At 32.2% G+C, this 24,273-nt stretch overlaps 1 protein-coding gene across 2 annotated transcripts in view; it reads left to right on the top strand.

The window, feature by feature from the left end:
- Window positions 1–24,273, top strand: part of Actn (alpha actinin) — a 59,599-nt gene that overhangs the window by 4,205 nt on the left and 31,121 nt on the right. For both annotated transcript variants that reach the window (XM_089697231.1, XM_089697230.1), the window contains exons 2-4: window positions 20,661–20,865; window positions 23,588–23,718; window positions 23,812–24,046. In XM_089697231.1, the coding sequence (XP_089553357.1) occupies window positions 20,661–20,865; window positions 23,588–23,718; window positions 23,812–24,046 (571 nt within the window). The remainder of the gene's footprint in view (window positions 1–20,660; window positions 20,866–23,587; window positions 23,719–23,811; window positions 24,047–24,273) is intronic.

Here is a 24,273-nt window from a genome sequence, read left to right on the forward strand (position 1 = left end):
TGTATCATATTTACAGATACTGAAGATGCCGCGTACCCTCTTGCCAGTACTTCGAAACAGATTGATGATCAGTCCTTTGAAGGAGTAGAATATTTAAATTTTGATGAATTATATTAATGTACAAAATTTATCTACAAAAAAAATAAAAATATGTGGTTTTCAAATCGCCTTGTTTTTTTCTACCCGACGGAACCAGAAAGAGGGTAATGTGTTTGAGCTGCATGTATGCTTGTTTGTTTGTATGTTTGATTCTATGTGCGCCTCTGCAGTCTAAACACTTGACCGATTTTTATAAAATAACTAATTCCAAATACATTTAAGTAAAATTTGACCTAGGTAGGTCAATTAAAATACTAATGTATTTTTGTCTTAAATATTTTACACTATTGCTACAATGAAACAATTATAACGGTTTAAATCGCGGTATTTATTTTAGATTATATTATATAGATTTTTGGATTTTTATTCTATAGTATCAAGATCGCTTGCGTCGCAGTATCAGTGTTGCTATATGAGCGACGGTGGCGCCCTCATTTATTTTCATCTCTTTTGTGTCGCACTGTATAATGTGTCACATTTTGGAGTATGTTTATTACTACTAAGTACGTCTTTTTATATTATTATTATTAAATAAAAAACGGAATAGAATAGTATTAATCTATATTTACAAAATACAAACAGAAAATTATATACATTATTTTAAATCTTGGAACTGCCGTAGGTTTGCTGTATCGATGGCCTTTGTTAGACTGCTTAGTGCTGTTCGGCATTCAGTTAACTCGTCACGTTGCATTTATCCATTTCTCTTTTAAATTAGCCTCTTTGGGAAATCTGTAAATAAATTGGACAAATGAAAGCTAAGGAAAAATAAAATAAAATTTAATATTTATAATGTTTGTCTTTTCTAAAGTATCGATACTGTCGATATGCGCCACTAAAGCGACATTCGTTTGTTTATTGCAATAATATTCCAGAAATTCTTGTTTGCTGTTCAATCTATAATAGTACTAATTTCTTACGGATTAAGGTTCATTTTGACTAGATATTTGTATACAATTTTGACATATTACAAGCGAAGATATAACATAAAATATTATGTGTAAAATAAATAAAAATAAGACTTACCGATGGTATGAAATGCCTCCATTGCTGATATTATTTCGTCTGCTATCATTTTTGCACTCTTATACCGAACAACACGTCCTAATTAATGAATAAATACGGAAAAAAGGTTTGACAGCTGACAACCGACTCGAATATTTTTCTGCGCACAACTGAGAGCAAGTTAGGTGATCTTACCTTACAAGTGACACGTGGGCCACGCCCACATCACACTTCTATCTACTTTACTGTTCTGTGGGGTTACGTAATATTTGACATGCTATAACTATTTTTTCCTTAGCGTTGTTTGTTTGCTTTTGGCAGACGTTCAAAAGTCGCTATCACTGAATGCGATGGCTGATGGCTCGCAACTGCTGACTTTTGACGAGGAACTTTAAAAAACATGTCTATACCTCGGAAACGATTTAATTATAGAACCGTACTGCTTTATTGATCATAGGAATGGAATCTTTATCAATTAATTGAATATGGGTTACCTATCTTAATCTCGAATTTTAATATTCCGAATATCATAATCCAGAAAACGTTTGGACATTTTTTCATAACCCCGAATTTTAAAATTTCGAAGTTTTGTTTGCCATATAATCGCAACTCCGAATTTCATTTGCCCATTTCTTTATTTGTACGACGTTTTACAATCCAGACGAATGAGTTCCAGACATACGAAATCTAAATGCACTAAATCCAGATGACCGTAATCCATATGCACGAAAGCCAGATTTTTAAAACACAAATTTTTGAAATACAGTTAATTGATATACAGGCAAACAATGTCCAGATTTTTGAAATTCAAATAAACGATATCCAGCAAAACGTAATCTTTCCAGGGGGACGCAGCACGAACCTAACCTAACCTTCTGAATAGATTTTAACACTTTAACCTTTCTGTAATGGGCAAGTAAAACAATAGCGAGTCGGTTCTGGCACTCGCCGGCCGCTGCCGCGGCACGCTCGCTTCGCTCGCTCGGCTCGTGCATGGGGGGTCACAGTTCAAACCTAACCTAACCTACTGAGTCGAATTTGACACTTTAACCTTTCTGTAATGGCCAAGTAAAACAATAGCGAGTCGGTTCTGGCACTCGCCGGCCGCTGCCGCGGCACGCTCGCTTCGCTCGCTCGGCTCGTGCATGGGGGGTCACAGTTCAAACCTAACCTAACCTACTGAGTCGACTTTGTCACTAAAACCGGTCTGTAATGGACAAGTAAAACAATAAATTTACTTACTAACAATGTTTATTTTCAGTCGATAGTAAAGGTATAATCACGATTGTATGGAAATCAAATAAAAAGATTATGAAAATCTGGCAATAGTTTATCTGTTATACGATTATATGGGAACCAAATAAAAAGATTATGAAAATTTGGAAATAGTTTATTTGGAAAATGGTACGATGGGAAACAAAAAAAAGTATTTTGAGAATCTGGTTTATTGAGATCTGTATTATGAGAATACGGGAAACAAAAAAATACTTTTTAAAAATCTGGTTTTGGTGCATCTGGAAATTGATTCATCTGGGAAATTAAAAAAGGAGTTTTGAAAATTTGTCATTCATTACATCTGTCTTTTAAAAGTTCTAACAACCGTTTTCGGGGTTTTAAGATTCGGGTAATAGAAATTCGAGTTTTTAATAGGTTACCTGAATATGTCATACACATTGAATTTTTTCATGGTTAGTATTTCTGTATATCATAATGAATTTAACCTTGTCCAACTACCTATTAGTGTTCTACAATACAATTACATGTTTCTATTTAACTCGTTTCATGTTTTGTATCACACGTAGGTAATCACGATATTCCTTTTAAGAAATGTCTACCTAATTGGGCATTAAAATATTTTAGATAATTTTTGCTATATGTATGGAACATACATAATATTCAAAGACGTTTTAAAGGTATAGGAGAGCCAAGATTTAACAAGAAAATAAACATAACATATCAATTTCCATTTACCAACTTACATATTGATTCTAAATGCCGACTAATTACAAATAACACAAGGGTTTCAACATTGACCACTTCCTTGGTATCAAATGTTTACTAAAGGTGGTACCTATACACCTCCACCCACATGAAGTCATGCTATTGAACTTACAGATAAGTTAAAAGGTAAAATGTGTTGTAGTTAATTTTTATTGTTTTGTTCTTAAAACGCATCGTCTAATATTATCAAAATATGTACGTATATCTACATATACTTATTATTTTACGAAGAAGTACCTACGTGAAGTAACAAAAGAGCTAGTTTTTTACAAAACATAATCATTTAAAATCTAGGATAATATTATGTTAAATATTAGGTACATATATTATAAAAATCATAATTGAATAAAGTGTGACTATAAAAAAGTAAAACGCTGTATTTTTAAGGAAGTGTAAACTAACGATTAGGATAAAAGAACTAATATTTGAAATGATCGACCAATTGTTCACTTTATAAAAGTAGAAAGTTTCAAATTATTTATTTACTGTTCAGTTCCGCTTGATGTTGTTCCACAAATCAATTAAGTAATTAATGCGTTAAAAACTTAGTTAAGTTACCTACAAAATTATGAACAGAGTTATTATATTTATACCATTTCTCGAACACGTAAAATATAATTATCAAAAGGTAGAGACGTAGAGACAGTCTCTTCCTCATTAAAATATTCAGATATCTATAGATATGTAGTAACATTTTAATAAATAATGAATCATTTACAATAACATTCTTGTAACTTATGTGTGTGTGTGTGTGTGATCCACTTCGAATATCAATATACCATAATATGACGACATGATTACAACAAAATAGAGAAAGTGTTCTCCCATGATTTGGAAAACCGTATGCTTTCTAAAATCAGGTTACGTTTATAAATTAACCATAGAGCACAGAAGTTTGAGATCAAAGATAAGTACCTAATAAAAATATCTAATTAACGTATGAACCGTAACGATACTTAAAATCTATCTATAAAAAAAATATGTAAATCGGCTTGTTAATAAATGTTAATGAGTAGCAGTTTATGATGATAATTAATAATAATTATTCGCTTATTAAGTATATTTAATTTTGGATCATTAATTTGGCAACAGATTTATCAAATGGGTCTATAGTTGCATATCCAAATACATATTTATTCAAATCTTCCCATAAAAATACTGTTTCGGGAATGATTTTGTTACTTTTAATGCAGAAAAGTGTTCGCTGCGTACAATCAATTATTTATTTCATAATATTAAAGTAACAAATATAAGGCCAACATGAAACCATTCGTTATTAAGCGCTGGGGACACGTTTACTATATTGACCCATGTACTAGGCACTAGCCCACGTCAATAATAACATTATAAGTAGACCGGTTTTCGTCTACAATCCTAAGTATGTGGATATGATGTTGATGCATTAAATTATACGCTCTATCGTATATCTTGATTTTACTTTCAGCAATCAATTATTATGGACAGTTTAAAAATATTTTACTTTCTAGGATATCAAACATCCGGATACAATCGAACTTCATTTAGAAAAATATTTTTTATCTGTGACAAAATATCCATTATTTGTGGCATCTATTAAATTCAATTTTAATTTCTTTTACATAATTCTTGTAACATCACGTTCACTTGTTTAAATACTGTAATTTTCTTGTCCGTATAAAACACTATAATTATACTAAGTAGGTCTACAGCATAGTAGGAGTGGACTGGATGCAGATATAAAAGCAGGTTTCTTGATGAATGAACCGAGAGAGTAATTTGAACGTTAGTGAAGGTGCAGTGAATATTTTAGTATTCTTAAATTAATTGAATGCTAGATAGAATTGTTTATTATTCATTCTTAATAATATTTTTTCTTTAGAAAATTTTTAAACTTTTTGTGGCATGATTATTTGAACTAATCCATATAAAATTCGGCTTAACTATATGTATATTGTATACAGAAACCAGTTATTTTCCGGTACCTATAATTAATTAAAATAAGTTTACCGTTTACGAATATAAATGGTCTAATCACATATTATTATCAACGGCACATATAGAAACCTTCGAATTATATATTGCATGTTTAAATTAAAAACCGTTAAAACCAACATTGGTATGTTTTGGAGTAATAAAACTAGATTTGTTTTGTGCTTACCAAAACACATACAACGATACACCTACGCTTTGTACTCAGGTAACCCTTGCGTCGCGTCAACCTTATCTTTACGATATACTTATACGTGTTTACTTGTATGTGTATGCTCTTCTTTCATATCGAGTTGCATTCTTTGAGACAACAAACTAAATTGTGCTGATCTATTGAGACTTTATACACGGTAAGACGGACATGATTTATAGATTCATTCAATTTATTTTTCTCTCAATCATTTGTAGCGCTTTCACACTCAAGATGATTTAAATAAAGACGTTGTTTAACGATTTTACTGAATTGATATCCTTTGAAGATGCTCTTTTATTACTAGTTCATGATAAGGCTATTTTATGAGTTTGAGTTTAATGTTATTAATAATTCATATGAATGGCAACTCCTTCCCACCTTTATGCTTCAAAGTTCGATAGGTTCAGTGAGTAAACGTGTGTTTTTCAACTAGAACGGATGATGATCATTCCGCCTTACTGGCATAGCTATAACACTGCCAACATCTATTTCAGTGTCTGTCCTCACGCCCACGCAAATTGCTTACACTCGATATTATAATTAGAAAACTGTTTATACATTTATATTTAATTTAACGGCCAGTAGACTATGGACGATACCTTAGAACTAATTTATGACACATTTACATCGAAAACCTTTTACCGTGACAAACATAATCGCTTACAAATTACTTACAATCCATTTAACATTCACATTGTTCTATGCGTTATGTCGCATCGAAGAACTGATTTCAATACCGCCTACAGGTAGAACTGTGAACGAATATTATTTACACCGTAATCGACTTATCGATAACTGCATTGTTATCTATTGCCGTCCTTATCACTCGTGATATCTCTGTCGATTATCCGTTTAGATAAACCCAGCAGCCGGCGCACTACTGAGGGGGACTTTATTATTCACTCGTAGCCCCTGTTTGGGATGTTGTGAAGATAATAGAACCACACCGGTCCATTTGGAACACAATATGAAATAGATCACGGCTCTACTTGAGAGTCCGCCCTGATTACATTTAAACGTAATATTTTTTTAAAACTCTATGAGTCAAATATTTGTCGTTGTCAGTAATTTAACTACAAATACCGTAATGATATGTCATTACGGTATTATGCGGTATTATGCTTATACATAAATATGGATGTAATAAAAACAATTGAAGAGCCATAAGCATAAATTTAAACTTTTCATTTTATGTTATCACGGACTAGGGTTGCCAACACTTCATCATCAAAATATAGTATTTTCCAAAATAAGGTGTAAAAAATATAGTACATTTAAAAAAAATATAGTATTTTATGGGAAAAACAAAAAAAAATAGACAAATATATATTTATTTTTATAAAAACTATATTTTTTGCACTTCTTGCACTGTGTAACAGCTTTTTGTTTAAAATAAAAGTGTCAAGCTTTGTCACATTCAATTTTTAAATTAATATAAATCAAAAGCTCATTTTTTATTAATGATACACTACTTCTGTTTCTTTCTTCTCGCCACTGGTATACAGGGTGTAGGTAATCGTTAAGTGTGCACAGGCGATTATTCCGTAACTATGTCAGATATCAAAAAACTTTACACTGATATCGAAAGTACTATGCCTAATGAGCAAAATGACAATAATCACTTTTTAAAAATAAAACTAGAAATATCCAAAAATGTTACATAAAACGCTCCCATATATTTTATTTCCCATACATTTTGTATTCAGAGCAAATGTTCGAAATGACATCCTTGGTTTGGAATATCTAAATGAACTTTCATTAAAATTTGCGAAGTAATTAAAGCACAAAATCAAAATATAAAAAAGCAAAATCTTTTATATTAAATGTTTGTAATAGTCATATTTCATACACAATGTATGGGAGCGTTTCATGTAATTTTTTTCGATATTTCTCGTTTTATTTTTAAAAAATTATTGTCATTTTACTCATTAGGTATAGTACTTTCGATATCAGTTTAAATTTTTTTGATATCTGTAATAGTTACGGAATAATCGCCTGTGCACACTTAACGATTACACCCTGTATGCGCAATAGGATATATGACTTTAGCCATCTTAACAATTAAAAGGCGCGTTCTTATTTTTTTTAATGAAGGATTTGTTTGTAACATTTGTCGGTGTTGAAAATATAGTATTTTTGCGTACTATATATGTTTTCAACAGTATATAGTACGCAGACCCGAAATATAGTACAATACTATATACATATTATAGTACGGTTGGCAACCCTATCACGGACCCTTACCCAAATATTAGGTATAAACATATAATAATTTTGAGAGCATCTTTAATGCAAATTAATTACACGGTCATTGAGTCGTCAAGCTTGTTATAAAAGTTAAATATTTTAACACTGCAATAATTTTATATTATATTGAGGGCAAAAAACGATTCGACCCAACCAACTATGTGTGTCAGAACGCCCTTAACTTTAATATTTTAAACATTCAAGTACCGTAATTGGAGGGCTTCATGCAGGCAATTTTATACGCGGATAAATATAAGGACGAATTGCAAACGATTGTTATAATTTCGAATTAGAAACCTTTCATGTCGGCGTTTGTTAGTGTCAGCAAATTCTTTGAAGTGTCACATTACATTTGACCGCTTTGGTCAACACTCCTTGCGTAGGTCGCATCCGTTCTCACTGTGTACTCTAACATACTAATTTCTATTACACCACTAAAACCATTTTGTAAACATTGAAAGCTTTCCAGTATTATTAGTATACTTCTCGTTCATTTATTTGTAATTGATTAGACTGTCTAAATTATTTAGACAGCTTAAAAACTATTATTATCTATACTTATAATAAATCTGTAGAGAGGCCAATTCTGTACATGAAATATATTTAAAAAAAAACTATGAAGGGGTGATAAGGGATCGCTACTGATGCCAAAAATGCAATCAGTAAAATTTTTGTCTGTCTGTCTGTCTGTCTGTCTGTCTGTATATTCGTTATAGAAAAAAAAACTACACGACGGATTTTAACCAAATTTGGCACAATTATTCTTCATACTCCTGGGCAGGTTATAGTTAAAGAATCATGTAAATCGGTGTAGAAACACTAAAGTTATACATACATGAAATACGCTATAACTCATCGCGCGAGAACACAGAATCATGCCATAAGGATTATTTTTGTGTATCAGTTGCCGCGTTCGACGCGCTTCGCGGCGGGAGGTATAAAAAGGCGGCGGGTCTGCACCCGTTTCGCGTTGTCACGGCATCACGTGTGAACGGCTGAACCGATTTCGATAATTCTTTTCTATTATATTCATTGAAGTACGAGGATGGTTCTTATGTAGAGAAAACGTAAATATGTACCACGGGCGAAGCCGGGGCGGACCGCTAGTCTTATATATAAAATTCTCGTGTCACAATGTTAGTCTGCATACTCCTCCGAAACGGGTGGACCGATTCTCATGAAATTTTCTGTGTATATCGGGTAAGTCTGAGAATCGGCCAACATCTATTTTTCATATGTACCACGGGCGAAGCCGGGGCGGACCGCTAGTACAACATAAAGACGTCTTTGTACTGGCTCATATTTATCTATTAAACTGAGATTAAACCACTGCTAAGTGAGGCTTTGAGCTTATAGGTTAAGTATTCTCAAAGTTCAAGTACTGACTAGCCTACATTCAGAAAGTAAGAGTATCAATATAGTGTCTAGTTAATTTTTAACAATAAGGTTCCTTCAACAGTTTTCAATATCGTTTTGAATATGGAGATGTCTTATGAATTTGATGAATACTTTTAATATGTAAAGAAAAATAGTTTACTGCTAAAAATAAATAATCTGTAAATGTGTAAATTAACCTAATGCAATCAATTAAGCAAATAGCCCCATTGGCGGTTTCCTAAATTCTTGTCATTTTCATGAACCCGCATGAGTAAAGATTTAGTATGATAAAGCAAAATATCACTTCGGAGTATCATATAAAAATACAATAACTTGATGTGAACAATATATTCACTGTTCCTAAACATAATTAGAATGTTCTAAACATAATAGTCAGCGCATAAAACGCAATAAAAATGCCAATTCTACGAAATCCTCAGAGAATTATGTATCCACTTTGCTTGCGGAAACATTAAAATTGTCGCTCTAAGTATTTTTATTTTACCTATCTTAGTAAATGAAGTCATTCATTCCTGTATTTTATATCTACTTCCTCATTGAAATGACGGCTCAGCTCAATTTTCCTTCTGCAAAACTAAAAAAAAATTAAACCGCGAAATTTGGAGATTTTATTTTTGTGAATACATTAATAAAATTATAGTTATCTACTATTCAAAATTGCATTGCTTTTTAATGATTATTTCGTTTGTTATCTTTAACAATTACTTGAAGTTAATTTATTATATATAGGTGCAATGTTAATTAATTGCTCAACCTTAGATAAATTATTACCGTAATGTCAATAAAACTTACGTAGTAAATATTAAGTAATCTCTACTATACCTACTTATTCTTATGATAATTTATCGTTGGTATAATTTTTAAATATTTAAACGTATTAGTTTATTCATTATTCTTAAAATACAATAACATAAAGAAATTATAAATACCGTAATCGTATGCCATAACAATAACCATTTCGAATATTATCAATGCAAGAGTTAATAATTACAACACAATTCCATTATCTTGATAATTATTTGATACTTTAGTATATTATATCAATTATCAAGCCTTTTTATCGTTATTCGTATACCTACTTATTAAGTCATTCTTACGTCATTTAAATTAATGCATTTTTAAATACATTTTTTATACAATTAAGCATGCATTAAAAATATAACTTCCTACTTACTTAATTGTTTTTCATTCCTTTCGTAATCTGTATCAATGGGCATACGTCATAACCTATATTTTTTTTTATTTGTCTACCAATTAGATAAACAATCAACAGTTGCAAATGTAACTGAGTGTCATGTCAACTTTTGACTAATTATAACATTCAACCACATTCAACAATGCTACAAACAGGAAATGCATTAACTAAATATTAATTATTATCAATTTTACGTGTGTTAACATTTGACCTTACATCAAGTCAATACCGTTTGGAACTCGAAACAATTCAATTTATGATTTGTCATTGTTGCATTCGGAGCGGAACGGGCCTTTGACCTCTCATCTCTACGCTAATCAAAGACGTCTTGCATTATTGATTTTTAATCTATACGCAGAAATAGCTCATAAGTTTGAAACAATATGCAAATATATTATTTTTTAGTTGGGAGTTTGGACAGCTCATGTGAAGAAATTTAAATACAATAACAAATTATGTAGCTACAATACAAGCAGTGTTAGAAGTTTTCTCACTTCAAATCGGATAAGCAATAAATATATGAGTTATTGGATGAGTTATAGAAATAGAATAATTTCGATGAGTAAGGTTTCCTTACCTAACCTTGAACAGCCTTCCGAGAAATATGCGGCTGTAAGAAAAATATCGGTTTGTACAAATTCGAGATGGATGTAACAATGAGTGATTTAAGAAGGATTTTAGCAATAAATCTATTTTTAGAAAAACGTCAAGACAATTTAACAAATAGGTACTAGGCACTCAAACGAGCCTTGTACCGCTTCATTAATTTTTCGTTTTTTTTTCTTCGTTATTGTTTTCAATGTTTTAAAGGTATATTCGGGATAGGCAAAATGTTTGACTACACAAGCCGAGCAATTATAATTTTTAACTTTATTATACCAGGAATAGGAACTACGTAGTTAACTGCGACAAAAACGTCATATGAAAACTCGCGAAGAGATTTTCCATATTGTGGAAAAAATGGTTGCATATTTTTCCACACCATACATTTATAGAGAAAAGTATGAAAGTGTAAATAGTGATGTATGGTGTATAGCTAGCAATATAGGCTTTCCATAACGATTTCACACGACCCGCCTTTAGAAATGAAAACAATAGACCGTTTCAATTTTACTACAAAGACCTAAAACTCCAAACTATGTTTGTAAATTAAAGCCTTCTAGCTTTACGAACAAATTTTATTTAAGATGATGTGGTTGAACTTTCGAAAGCTCAATTTTGAAAAAGTTAATATATTAATATCATTAGCTTTTAATTAATGATATTAGCACAGAATATATAATAGTACTAGACGTATTAGGTGTACATTACCTACATAGACAATAAGTATAGATATTGAATTAGGATAGTATTCTAGAGGATTCTTTGTATTTAGTTCTGTCGTATTATGTTAAACCATTATAACCAAGCATAGTATTCAACATTTCATATTGGTAATGAAGTATAAGAACCTAGGTACTATCTATTCCTTCTAATAACAATTTCTGTTGCGCATCCTCTTATTCTTTAGAAGAATGATGAGGCAATTGCGTTGATATTATTATTTATTACAGTTCGATCGTGCAACGTTTCCTAAATATTTACTGTAACGTTACTTACGAAAGCTCTATTGCACTATTTGATATTTTTAGTTTAACAACTGGTCAGAAGTAGGTTTACAGCACGTATTTTTATAACCCGCATATGTGTAGCTCCCACATTGAAATTTGAACTTTAAAACAATGCTCTATGACTTCTTATTTATTTCACTCGTAAATTGCACAGGTACCCAGTTCTATTTGTATATACAATTCTAAATTATAAATAAATAAATTAATAAATAAATATTATAGGACATTATTACACAAATCGACCTAGTCCCACAGTAAGCTCAATTAAGGCTTGTGTTGTGGGTACTAGGCGACGATAAATATAATATTTAATAAATACATATATAGATAAATGGTACATTAGTTTCAGAAACACCTTGTTTGAAAGGCTGGCTATGAATTTGAGTCGTTAGCCTTCAATGAATTTAAATGTTGCATGCAGTAACAATGAAAGTGTTGTGCTCCCACGATATCTTACTTTACCTATACATATTTGTAGCGGTATAATAAATTTTCGTTCCACAATACTCTCAAAATAAAGTATATTTAGAACAGATTTGTGAAACTTAAAAAAAATATTAGTAGTCTTCGAAACAAATAACTATAAGTATGTTATATGACTCGCATACAAGAGTAATTTTGATCATGTAGGCATATGACATGCATATTTAAGATATTTTTCTGGAAGCATCCAAACGCTTGTCTGCTGATGTTACGACTACATACACGTAGCCTTCAGTAGTTGAAAATATCTGAGACCACGGATTCGCACGCCCACGCCTGAAATTATTACTATCTTGACGAAAATACGTATTCTTCGCGATATTTTTAGGAAATCGCTAAGGAAACATTCACACACACTAAGTTTACTTTAATATGTATGACGTGCGCTTAAAAATATGCAAAATTTCTTAATTTTAAACTAAAACCATCGTCTGAATCATCCTAACGTAACGCAAGTCTCATGTGCTATTGGGCTCTCTAATTTTATCATACACAGAGAAAGTATTAAAAGACACGTTGAAAATGATTCATCTTTGTTCCAGGTATATAGAAGGCAGACCACAAACTCACAGGACACTAACATGACACTCGACGAACACTCGTGAGTACGTATCGCTCGAACAAAACAGTTACCATTTACGACAAAAATTAGCCTCAAGGTCTACGCTATTTACTTTTTAGCTTTATGTCAATACGAGGTCGTTGATCCTAACATTGATATCGCGATTGCGTCTTGAGACACGCCCCGGGATAACATTACATGTGTGTCGTTAACGGTCTTTATTGTTTATTGAAATGATAGTGACCGAGTTGGCCGTGCACCAAATTGAAGCACCTTCACAGGTGATGCCTTCTATTTTAGCATTCTGTACGCATGTTGCCCCAAATGCGATAATGTCAACATTTGTATAGTAGGTAGCCATTGAACAAATAGCGCCGAATTTACAATTACTTAATACAAATTGACTTCAAGGTCAGTTAGAATTAAACATATAATTTAATTGGATTCTGTTTAAATATCAATTAAGGTGATGCATACGTTTCTTAAGGGGCCGGCGGACGACAATTTTTCCATACAAACGTAATACCAAAATCATTTTCAGTTTGAGCATATTTCCACTTTATTGTGCTGTTATTCGGAATAAGACAGTATTTATCTAGGTTCCCAAATGATTTTTATTGCAAAATACTTAAATACAACGAATTGTAAACAATTTGTATTTCTCACATTTTTAAAGTTTAAATGATATGTTTTCTACTCATCAATTCTGTATTAAAAACGGCAATATTCTTAATATAATGTAATTCGAAACATGGCTTATATTGTTAAGTTACACAATATGCAAAAAAAATTGGAAAAGCATCGAGTTTTCATTCATCATTTTTGGTATTACGGCACACATTCAAATTAATCACAAATTTTCATCGGTCGTCGTGCTGTCGCATTCAAGCGTGGGGCCGGCGGGAATTGTGCAACAGAGACAACAATATTCGAGCGTATTTTGACTTCGCTTCGAATTGCAGTTGCGAGCGGCCTCCGCCGGGTTCTTAAATCAAAGCACCAATAATCATAATTCAATGTAAACTAGCAAGTACATGAACATAAAATCCAAATATAAATAACTAATATTGTCCTCAAATTCATTATCACTTTAAAATCTGAATGATATGTGCCAAAATCCATTACACTTATTTAAGCCTCTGGAAATTTGTAAATGATGATTCATTTACAATTTTACATAGAATATAAATCACGACATACGTTAAAATAAAGACATTTATTATCTTTATTATATCCTTTATGAATATGCTTATGAGGTGAAACATGAAGCTTAATGTGCAAGTGCATAATTTGTCGTATTTTAGTGCTCATTCATTCTCTTACAATAATACATTTATTTATGCAAAAGAGCAGAAACAAAATATGGCATGTTAAGGTTTTGAATTTTGATAAAGTTTACCTCTAATTGAGTGAAGAGTAACGAAGTGCCGATTATTTCTGTTAAACATCTAAATTATGTACTTCAATTTAAAAAAATACGTATTATACTTGAACACAATTCTCTGTGGTATGTTAAAAATAATCAAAAATAAACAATTAATTAACACATATAATCCCTCATAATTATGTACCAACCCGACCATCGCCCACAACCAGTAGTCACAATCGATCACAATGATCACCGATTGTGCTGTCACGAGGCTTTGTTACCTCTCCTCACAATAACTCACACCCAACCGTGTCAATTGACTCATAAACGTCAATTAATTTCCCATCGGTTCTTTAAAAATATCGTTCTATTCTTTGCAAATTGTTTGCACACAACCATTTTCATTATTTGATATAGGATACTATTATAGTGCAAGAATGTAAAGTCCGTGGCTTTATTAGATCCATAAACTCGTATCGTGTATGAGTAAACAATTCGAAACTTACACCGTTACTTACTCGCTACTTGTGAGTCAGAAAAGGCTCTCATCCATATTATTTTTATTGTGTTTTATACTTAATATAAATATTTAATGCACATTGTACGTCACTGTTTTAAACAAATTTATTTGGGTAATCCAAAAATGCCGTTAATAGTTGTAATTATGTTAACATTTTATGAATAATTTATATGATCTTACTAGTTCTGGGCCCCACAGTTCTTGCCGCATTCCACGCAACGTTCCTATATAAATATATTATCAACACCTGTATAATATAAATTATATATGTGTGTATAATAAATAATATTTTTGAACATTTCCTACTGGTTTTAGATAAAAAGAGAAATTAAAAGAGTTACGAATCTAGTACTGTACGAACATAATTCCAAACACCTTTTCACCCGTTATATTGGGACCTTCTATACTATGTATAATGTACTTCTCAATATTTTTCAACGCTTAGAAAACTATTAGTTATTTCTGCCTTCTTAAACATTTTACAAAAATGTAAATTTACCTGTCTCATGTTATTTTTTCTGTTAACATATTAATTTCTCCGTTAAATTATTCATTGACGTTATCCGAAATCAGTTAACTAATAACTTACAAGTGTGCATAACAGTAATTAATAAATTCTTCAAAATACGAATTTATGGCTTTCTAAACAAGTTAAATCTCTAACTTTCATTTAAATGTTTACATGAGATGTAAAAATTGATAGGAATATTTATTAGCAAAGTTTCTCTATCAGATGCCAAAAGCAATAACCAACCCACCAGTGTCAAGCTCGAGTTCTTTAAAACTATTTCTAGTTCATAAATAACAAATATAAATTATGAATATTAAACACTCTAGTCTTGACAGTTCATAGTTAGTGGGACAAGTAAAGGCCATTTAGCTAAATCAAAGGTGAAACTAAAATAGTTACGTACCTAATAATTATTAGGTGGAGGAAATTAAACATCTAGACGTGAAATATAAAATTTATCCTAGATTCATGGTTCAACTAAACATTAGAACAAATTTTTAAACGCTTTCTACGTTTTAAACACATTGGAAATATTATTCTAAAGATACGATGGCTAAACAGTTATCATTGTATAAACCTATTGTTCCGTACATAGTCTCAATAAGAATAACAATTCCAAATGAAAGGCAATCCTCGTCAATATACGATAATGTCACGACTTGAAATTGGAGCCAATTCTACTATTTTCGCCTTGAATATTGACCTTTGGAGATAGTGCTTGTGGTAAAGATGTCGCACTAAATAACACCTACTAATGTTATTTTAGAAGTCCGGGCGATACAAATATTCACATTCTAGGTTGTGTGTTCAGGGACACAATTTTCCACGGCGAGGCCGCTTTGTTTAGAGTTAAGAGTAAGGTTAGCTGTCTCGTTTATTTTGATATTCTTACAGAACATATTGAAATAGTCCTAAACGTATCATGTTTCGCTTTATTGCCAAAATCCTGTTATACGATTTAACATTCACTGACATTGTTATAAAACACTTTTACATTTTTACCAAATACCTAGGTCAAATCTTCTTCTTCTATAATATAAAAATGAATCGCAAAATGTGTTGGTAAGCGCATAACTCGAGAACGGCTAAATCGATTTCGATAATTCTTTTTTTATTATATTCCTTGAAGTACGAGGATGGTTCTTATGGAGAGAAAACGTAAACATGTACCACGGGCGAAGCAGGGCGGACCGCTAGTTGGAAATAAATATTGATGCATAGACAAAGCTTTTATGAAGAAAAGCACTAATATGTTATTATTTATACATTGCACATTTTTTTATTTGCTTGCAATTACTGTTTTATTAATATTAAAATATATACTAAGGTTACTTAGTTATCCATGTACTTTTTATATTAATTACTTCGCCAAGGCTATTTTTTCATTTATTCGTGTCAATACTTCATGCAATTTTATAGTCAATTCTACACCAATGGCCCAGTTCTCAGGCCCGTTAATTATTATACATATACGATACAGCTATAATGTATCGCCATGCTCTAATAGCAGGTACCTATATCTTATGTCCTGTGCCAAGATGCGTCGATGATGAGTCACCGTGAACTATATCAGAATGTAGTTCGGTCACTTTTGGTCGAAGTTCCGTAATGTCGGTATTTACAAGTTCATTTTTTTGTAATACTTGTTTTTAATAATCATGTGCGTCAATTGACATTGAGATAATATGCCCATACGCAGTTACCTATAGGCAGTTAAAACGTTTGAGTTGCATTTTTAAGGATTATGAACTAGGCTACCAGTGTTCACATAGCCAATCAGCCAAGTTTAAATAAATTTATGACAAATTCATAATATAATTAAATAAATTAAATAAATCTTCGGAACAACAAGGCAATCAATTTTATTTGAGACATAGGTAGGTAAGTCTCAAATATAGTAGAAGCGGCAAAGCAAATACCAGGCAAAGATGTTATATACCTACGTTGAAAATGTTGTAACTCTTAGCAAACTGCAAAGCTTACATGTAACGTTGGCATCAGAGCTTTATATAAATGGCCGCAAGCTTGTGTAAAGTGTACACATCGTTAGCCAGAACTCGTTCATAAAACCTTAATAAATAGTGCGCTAAAACTTTATTTGTGGTAAATAAAATTCTTTATTGACTTTTAATAGGAAATAAATGAGTAAGAAAGGATAAGTCAAAACAATTCGGACAATAAACAAAACCGCAAATTGGCCATTGACTCTGACCCGGTTTCTCGATCAAAATCAACAACATTGGTAGGAAAACAATCGTTTAACGTGACGGATTTAATTTCTTCGCTTCTCTAGTGATTATGTTTTATTTTACACGCTATCCACCATATCTAAGCAGAAATCAGTTTCGATTACGCATAAATTTCGTTCTTAAACCGTGCTAATATATTCTGCGTGAGTAAGAGCAATAGAGGATATTCAAATTTAGACCAGAAATTGTTTATAGTAACCGATCGTTTACCTTGTACCAACAATGTACAAAAATAAATACGATCACGTTAATTGCAACGTGTTCCGGTGGCAATAACAATGAATCCCAAGACACTGCAATTGTATCAATTATTCCAGCACCGTCAATTGTACTCACGTTCTTTCATAATTGTCCCCTACGCTGCGAAAATGCGCAGCAAATGAATGAAAAGTATTCTATAGCTATCGTATCGACCTTGGCGCGACCGGAACCCAAGGAGTGGCGTTTGCAAAGCGAACTCGTATTACAAAAGCAAGACTAGCCTTACCTACTTCCATCACCTGTTTAGCAGCTGCCCGTCGCAATTAAGCCGGTTAGCACGTGTCTGTTTACAAAACTTGATCTCTTAACTATTTTTAAGCCACAACAAACAGGCTGTCCAGCTGAAATTCAGATATCCCAGGACTGACGGTCGTCAAACAATGTCACCTTCGAACATTACTCATGTGTAATTAGTATCATTGGACTAGCCAAGATTGTTTGCTGTGCGACATTCGATAGCTGTTTGTCGCAGCTGTTTTACGTGTTAACACCTCCCTCTACAAAGTAATAAATTGATTTATTTGAACGCGTGACCCCTTATTCCTCTATTACAATTTAAATCCAAACTTGATTATATAAATACATATCATAATAAATAGAACTTTCAATTTAAACTTCTTCCTAGCTTACACAAAAAGCTACAAGAATAATAATTTTGATAACGCACATACGCTTTAAATTTAATTGCTTTATAAATATTAATACACTCACTTTACGCTTTAGGTTCCTACATATTTATGCAAAATCTTCTAACTGTTCTAAATATACATGTGTTCTTTTCTTTTCGAGCAGTGACTTTCGATACATTCTTATAGTTTCTGGTTTATTTGCTTTTTTAAGAAGGGCATTATTTCTTCTACAAAACTGGTTTTTTATTTATTGTAATTGGAACAGGTGACATGAATATGTAAATTTTCTTTCTAAGATATGTTTATGGTTGTCGATAGCCTACATTTCTCTACGAATAAACTCGAACATGTTTGCATACTTTTGAGATGTTTGTTATTGTTCAACATATTTTATTTTTAATTATTTTGCAATTTCTCACGTTCAAAGTTATCGACTTTACTTTGTTATGTCAAAGTAAGATCGATGCAATATTATTTGGCACAATATATTCAGATCCAAAACTTAGGAATTTGCTCTATTGACCTGCGTTTAGTTATATACTTAGGTACTATGAACCGTACTAACAGACATAAAATATAGAAATACAATTTTAAAATAACTACATATGAATTTTAGGAAACTGTTCAGAATAAGGATCCTTAATATTTTGGTACAGCGCTTTAATTTATAGAATGTTTATACAAATCCAATTTTACATGGCGTTAGACCAATATAAATCAATGAAGAAAATATTATCATGTACCAAGAATGCTTAATCTATATTAGATTTACGGCTAACATCTTTAAGATTAATCTCGAAGGTAACGATCGTGATGTGAACGAGCTCTCTCTTGTACTTGATATTATATTGATCTGCATTAGCGATACAATTGCTCATTTGTGGACTATTTACAATCCATATTGCAACTTTCATTGTTGCTCAATAGCGAATGGGTCAGCTACGTGATCTCGGCATTAGCTTTGTAAGTTCTTTATCAAGAGCGATAATTTGGTGTTGGATTTTAAAACTGAAGCAACCATTTTAAAACGAAACTCCAATTTATACCTAGCACCCAATAAATTAACATTATATAAAAATATTTTAGTATATTTCTAATCTGCATTATATATCTAGATAAATTATATTATAACATGCTCCTCCAAAAGTTATTCATACAAAACGATTGCAATTTAAGCTAGCCTATGTACCTAATTTCTAAAATTTTTCACAATTTTAACGATAGGTACCGAATATCCAAATAAGTTCAGACTAGAAGTTATATTAAGCCTGCACAAACCTCGTATTTTGACCAACAAGTAGGTCCTGAAAGAAAATACTAACTCACAATAAATTATGTTGCGTCCATTCTTCTTGTCGATACAAATTATATGATTATCCTTACTAAATACGTGCAATGAATCATACGTTGTATAAATATTGCGCTTACGTGACCAATGATTTATTTTATCGCTCATATACACGGTTCGTGGGTCCCACAAGTTTTATAACACGAAAACAATTTTATGAGCACTAAAAATTATCACGATACACCTGGTAATTGTTACTTTTACACTCGCTGCTAATATATTATTATTTAGCGTCGCGTTTATTATACTTTTACGTGATTTTAATTATACATAACAAGGTTGTAGATTATTGGTTGTTTGTAAGAAATAGAGAAGTGAGCACCCGTGGTTTTATTTCAATCAAACACAAAATCAATATATTTATAATGTTTAACTATGAGTAAATAATATGTAAACAGTTAAAATTTTCCACTCACACAGCAGACATAATATTATTCCTACAAATGAACCAATCAATAAATTGGTCATATATTAGCATCAAATTTGTAGCAAACGAATACCATGAATCATCTATATATTCAAAGGAATAATACAATCAAAGACAGCAAATACACTCAATATAAGTTTAAAGCTGTGAAAGCATTAACCGTCTGCAAATTTGGCGAAGGGTCGCACCCTCGCTCCGTCCCCGCCTGTTGCAGTTGCAGTATTGATTAACGTACACGTGGTATTCCCTTTTCAAAGGGATTGAGGTAAATCCCATGATGTTAAATGAAAGGACTATTTTTGAATTCTTTGGTGAATATATTTGACGTAATTTACGTATCTTATCGCTGGTAGAAAAAAATGCAAAATGTATGCGGGTTGATGGCCTATGTTGAACGTTTTTATCGATTATAATTGGTTTCGCGTTTCAAATTAAAAATAATTACAAAGACAAGAACTTAAAAAATTATAGAGCAACATGCGAATCGTACACATACACAAACGAGTCATAGGTACACTACAATAATCAATTAACCATACCTTACTTATAAAAATAGTTTCTTTAAATTGCTCATATTGTTTCCAGACTTTCACAGCCTGGTGTAACAGCCACTTGCGTAAAGCCGGTACCGGTATCGAGAACATCGACGAGGACTTCCGCAATGGGCTGAAGCTCATGTTACTGCTGGAGGTCATCTCCGGAGAAACCCTGCCCAAACCCGACCGTGGCAAGATGCGCTTCCACAAGATCGCCAACGTCAATAAGGCGCTGGACTTCATTGCTTCAAAAGGTATGTTTGAATGAAACAAAGTCGCTTTACCCCGTCTGTCTGTCTATACGGATTCAACAGATGTTGTTTGATTTTTTTAATTAAATAGAGCGATTCAAATGTAAGATCTTAGTTCATAATTTGTTAAGCTTTAGACAAAACAGGCCATGAGCGGAAAGCTTGTTAATAAACCACAAACATCCACTATGACTCAATTGAAATAAAAGAAAGTACTTGCAAAATCATTAACATAATCATTGGCATTGATTTTGTCACCAGATAATTTGAATAAATTCGTCACGACTGACATCATGCTTATTGCTTGGGGCTTTCCTCTTGCACTTTGCAGGAAGTTAGCAATATTGTAGGTGAACAGACTACCGCTATACCGGATCTTTAGAAAGGCGTGTTTATTAAGTTTTTAATATTAAGAGCGCATATTCTATTTAACGCAAGTCAAAAACTCCGCGATCTATTACGATAGATCGCGGCTTGCGCTATCCTTTTACTATGAACAGCATAGGTCCACAGGAGAGCGCCGAGCAACATGTCCTCTCTCTGGAAAGGCTCGCTGCCGACTGATTTTAATCGGGTCGCGCGCAGTGTTTTATAGTACTTTAAAAAAAATTGTAGAAAAATAATAGAGGTACCTTAGTTGATTTTTTAAATTTTATCTTATAAGTAAGACATTCTTTTATTGCAATATGTATAAATTATATTCAATAAAGTCAAATATCTTGGTGAAAATAATCATTTTGTCGACTATAATTTCTAAAAAAATTCACATTGTTCGGATTTTAAGGGGCCGGCGGACGACAATTTTTCCATACAAACGTAATACCAAAATCATTTTCAGTTTGAGCATATTTCCACTTTATTGTGCTGTTATTCGGAATAAGACAGTATTTATCTAGGTTCCCAAATGATTTTTATTGCAAAATACTTAAATACAACGAATTGTAAACAATTTGTATTTCTCACATTTTTAAAGTTTAAATGATATGTTTTCTACTCATCAATTCTGTATTAAAAACGGCAATATTCTTAATATAATGTAATTCGAAACATGGCTTATATTGTTAAGTTACACAATATGCAAAAAAAATTGGAAAAGCATCGAGTTTTCATTCATCATTTTTGGTATTACGGCACACATTCAAATTAATCACAAATTTTCATCGGTCGTCGTGCTGTCGCATTCAAGCGTGGGGCCGGCGGGAATTGTGCAACAGAGACAACAATATTCGAGCGTATTTTGACTTCGCTTCGAATTGCAGTTCTGCCCACCAGAGACTAAAGAGCAGTAACAGCCCTTTTGTGATTTTTCGTTTTATTAGTGATTCTGAAAGCGGGTTTCTTAAGCTTTCTATTGAATTAACTTACTTATTTCTAAGACTATAAGAATGGTTTTTATTTAACAGTTTTCACTTACTGCAAACGAAAAAAATTAACAATTTGGCGTGATTTCCCAACTAAAATACAGTATAAATTATACTGCAGATTAAATTTTAAGGTTTCATAACTAAAATGCAGTAAGCAATATAATTTTACAGTTCTTTAGATAGTTTTATATTTCTGGAAAAAAATTAAAAAAAAAATTAATACGCAGTAAAATTTACCGCCATACAAGCTATTTTTACTGCAAATTAAGAAAATACAATTTATTGTCACGAATTCCCAACTAAAATGCAGTAAAATCAAAGCTTGTCGCATTTTAGTTGTGAATACTTAACATTCTTTTATCATTATAAACTGACTAACACGCAGTAAAATACAGCATTACTGCAGATTAGTTTGGATAGCATAATGACACAGATATGATTATTCCTAGCTAAAGTGCAGTTAATGTTTTAAATACTGCAACTGTGAACTAGCTATTTTTCTTACTGCACTAGTAAATTGAACACTTTTTTCTTAAAAAACTAACTAAAATGCAGTATTTTTTTGACCTTACTGCATGTTAGTTGGGTTTCTTGACAAAATAACTGATCCAAACGCAGTAATAGGGCTTTTTGCTGCATTTTACTAAGTTTAAAATGGTATTTTTTACAAAAAAGGCTATGCAGTAATAGGCACCAAAAAGAATAAATGGCCATAATAAATTCAGTTATTAAGATATATTTTTTTTTATTGCTTTAACGTGTGAACCTATGCCTTTACAACCTTTCTGCATTCAAATTTTTTTGCTTATCATTCTGTTGATTTTTTAAAATCAATTCTTAACTTTAAATGCGTTTTACTCGAAATCGTGATTTTGCTGTTACTGCACTTTAGTGTATGGTGGGCAGAGTTGCGAGCGGCCTCCGCCGGGTTCTTAATTTCGTACGTTAGGAGTCCAAAATAAAAAAATCTTTTAACTAACTATTTTAATAAGGATTTTTGCAGTTAGTTAAAAATAATTGTGTGTTAGATCTGTCAGCAATTTCAGATATTTTTAGCTTCGAAATTGACACTAAAAGTGAAATCAAGTAATCATCGGCTCAGTTATCTTGATGGTATTCAGAAATACTGTATTAATTGAAAAAAACTCTTAACTAACTACATAGACAATAAAATTTCCTAAAATTATTAGTAATTCATATGTTTGTAAGATAAGTGGTTGATGGACAATCTGGTTTGAAAAATCACATATTTGAGCCAAACAGCGCACGGACCGCGTACACGGCCTTAAAGTTGATGATAAACGATGAAAGATTTTTTTTTTCAATTGAACTATCTATCAATATATACTTCTCATTTTCAGGCGTGAAGCTAGTGTCCATCGGTGCTGAAGAAATCGTCGATGGTAACCTGAAAATGACGTTGGGTATGATCTGGACCATCATCTTGAGATTCGCCATCCAGGACATCTCAGTAGAAGAAATGACCGCCAAGGTAAAAAACCTCGCTTTCTTCTTGATTGAATTTGAATTTACTGGCATTCCTGTATTTAAACATAGATCCTCACACATTGATTTTCGTTTACAGGAGGGTCTACTATTGTGGTGTCAACGTAAGACAGCGCCCTACAAGAACGTGAACGTGCAGAACTTCCATCTTTCGTTCAAGGACGGTCTCGCGTTCTGTGCCCTCATCCACAGGCACAGGCCTGACCTGATCGACTACAGCAAGCTCTCCAAGGACAACCCGCTGGAGAACTTGAACACCGCCTTCGATGTCGCCGAGAAGTATCTCGATATTCCACGCATGTTGGATCCAGATGGTAAGTTTTGGTAGCAAAATATATAGAGAGGTTCCCAAATTTTAGAACAGAAATGCAACCTTCCAATTCAATAGGAGTAATTCCAGGATTGCTTATATTTCAATATTCACAGAGTAAATATTTATTTCTTTTGCAATCGTTCTGTATAATCATGTATGTAGGTGTTGCAACGTAGGTAACGTAATTATAAGTAAGAATAAAGAAATGAATCATCATACACCGATATA

The sequence above is a fragment of the Colias philodice genome, chromosome 7 (assembly GCF_061535455.1).
Source record: "Colias philodice isolate Cphi_HAF_F1 chromosome 7, ilColPhil1 Martin Lab GWU primary, whole genome shotgun sequence".
In the NCBI taxonomy this organism is placed as follows: Eukaryota; Metazoa; Arthropoda; class Insecta; order Lepidoptera; family Pieridae; genus Colias; species Colias philodice.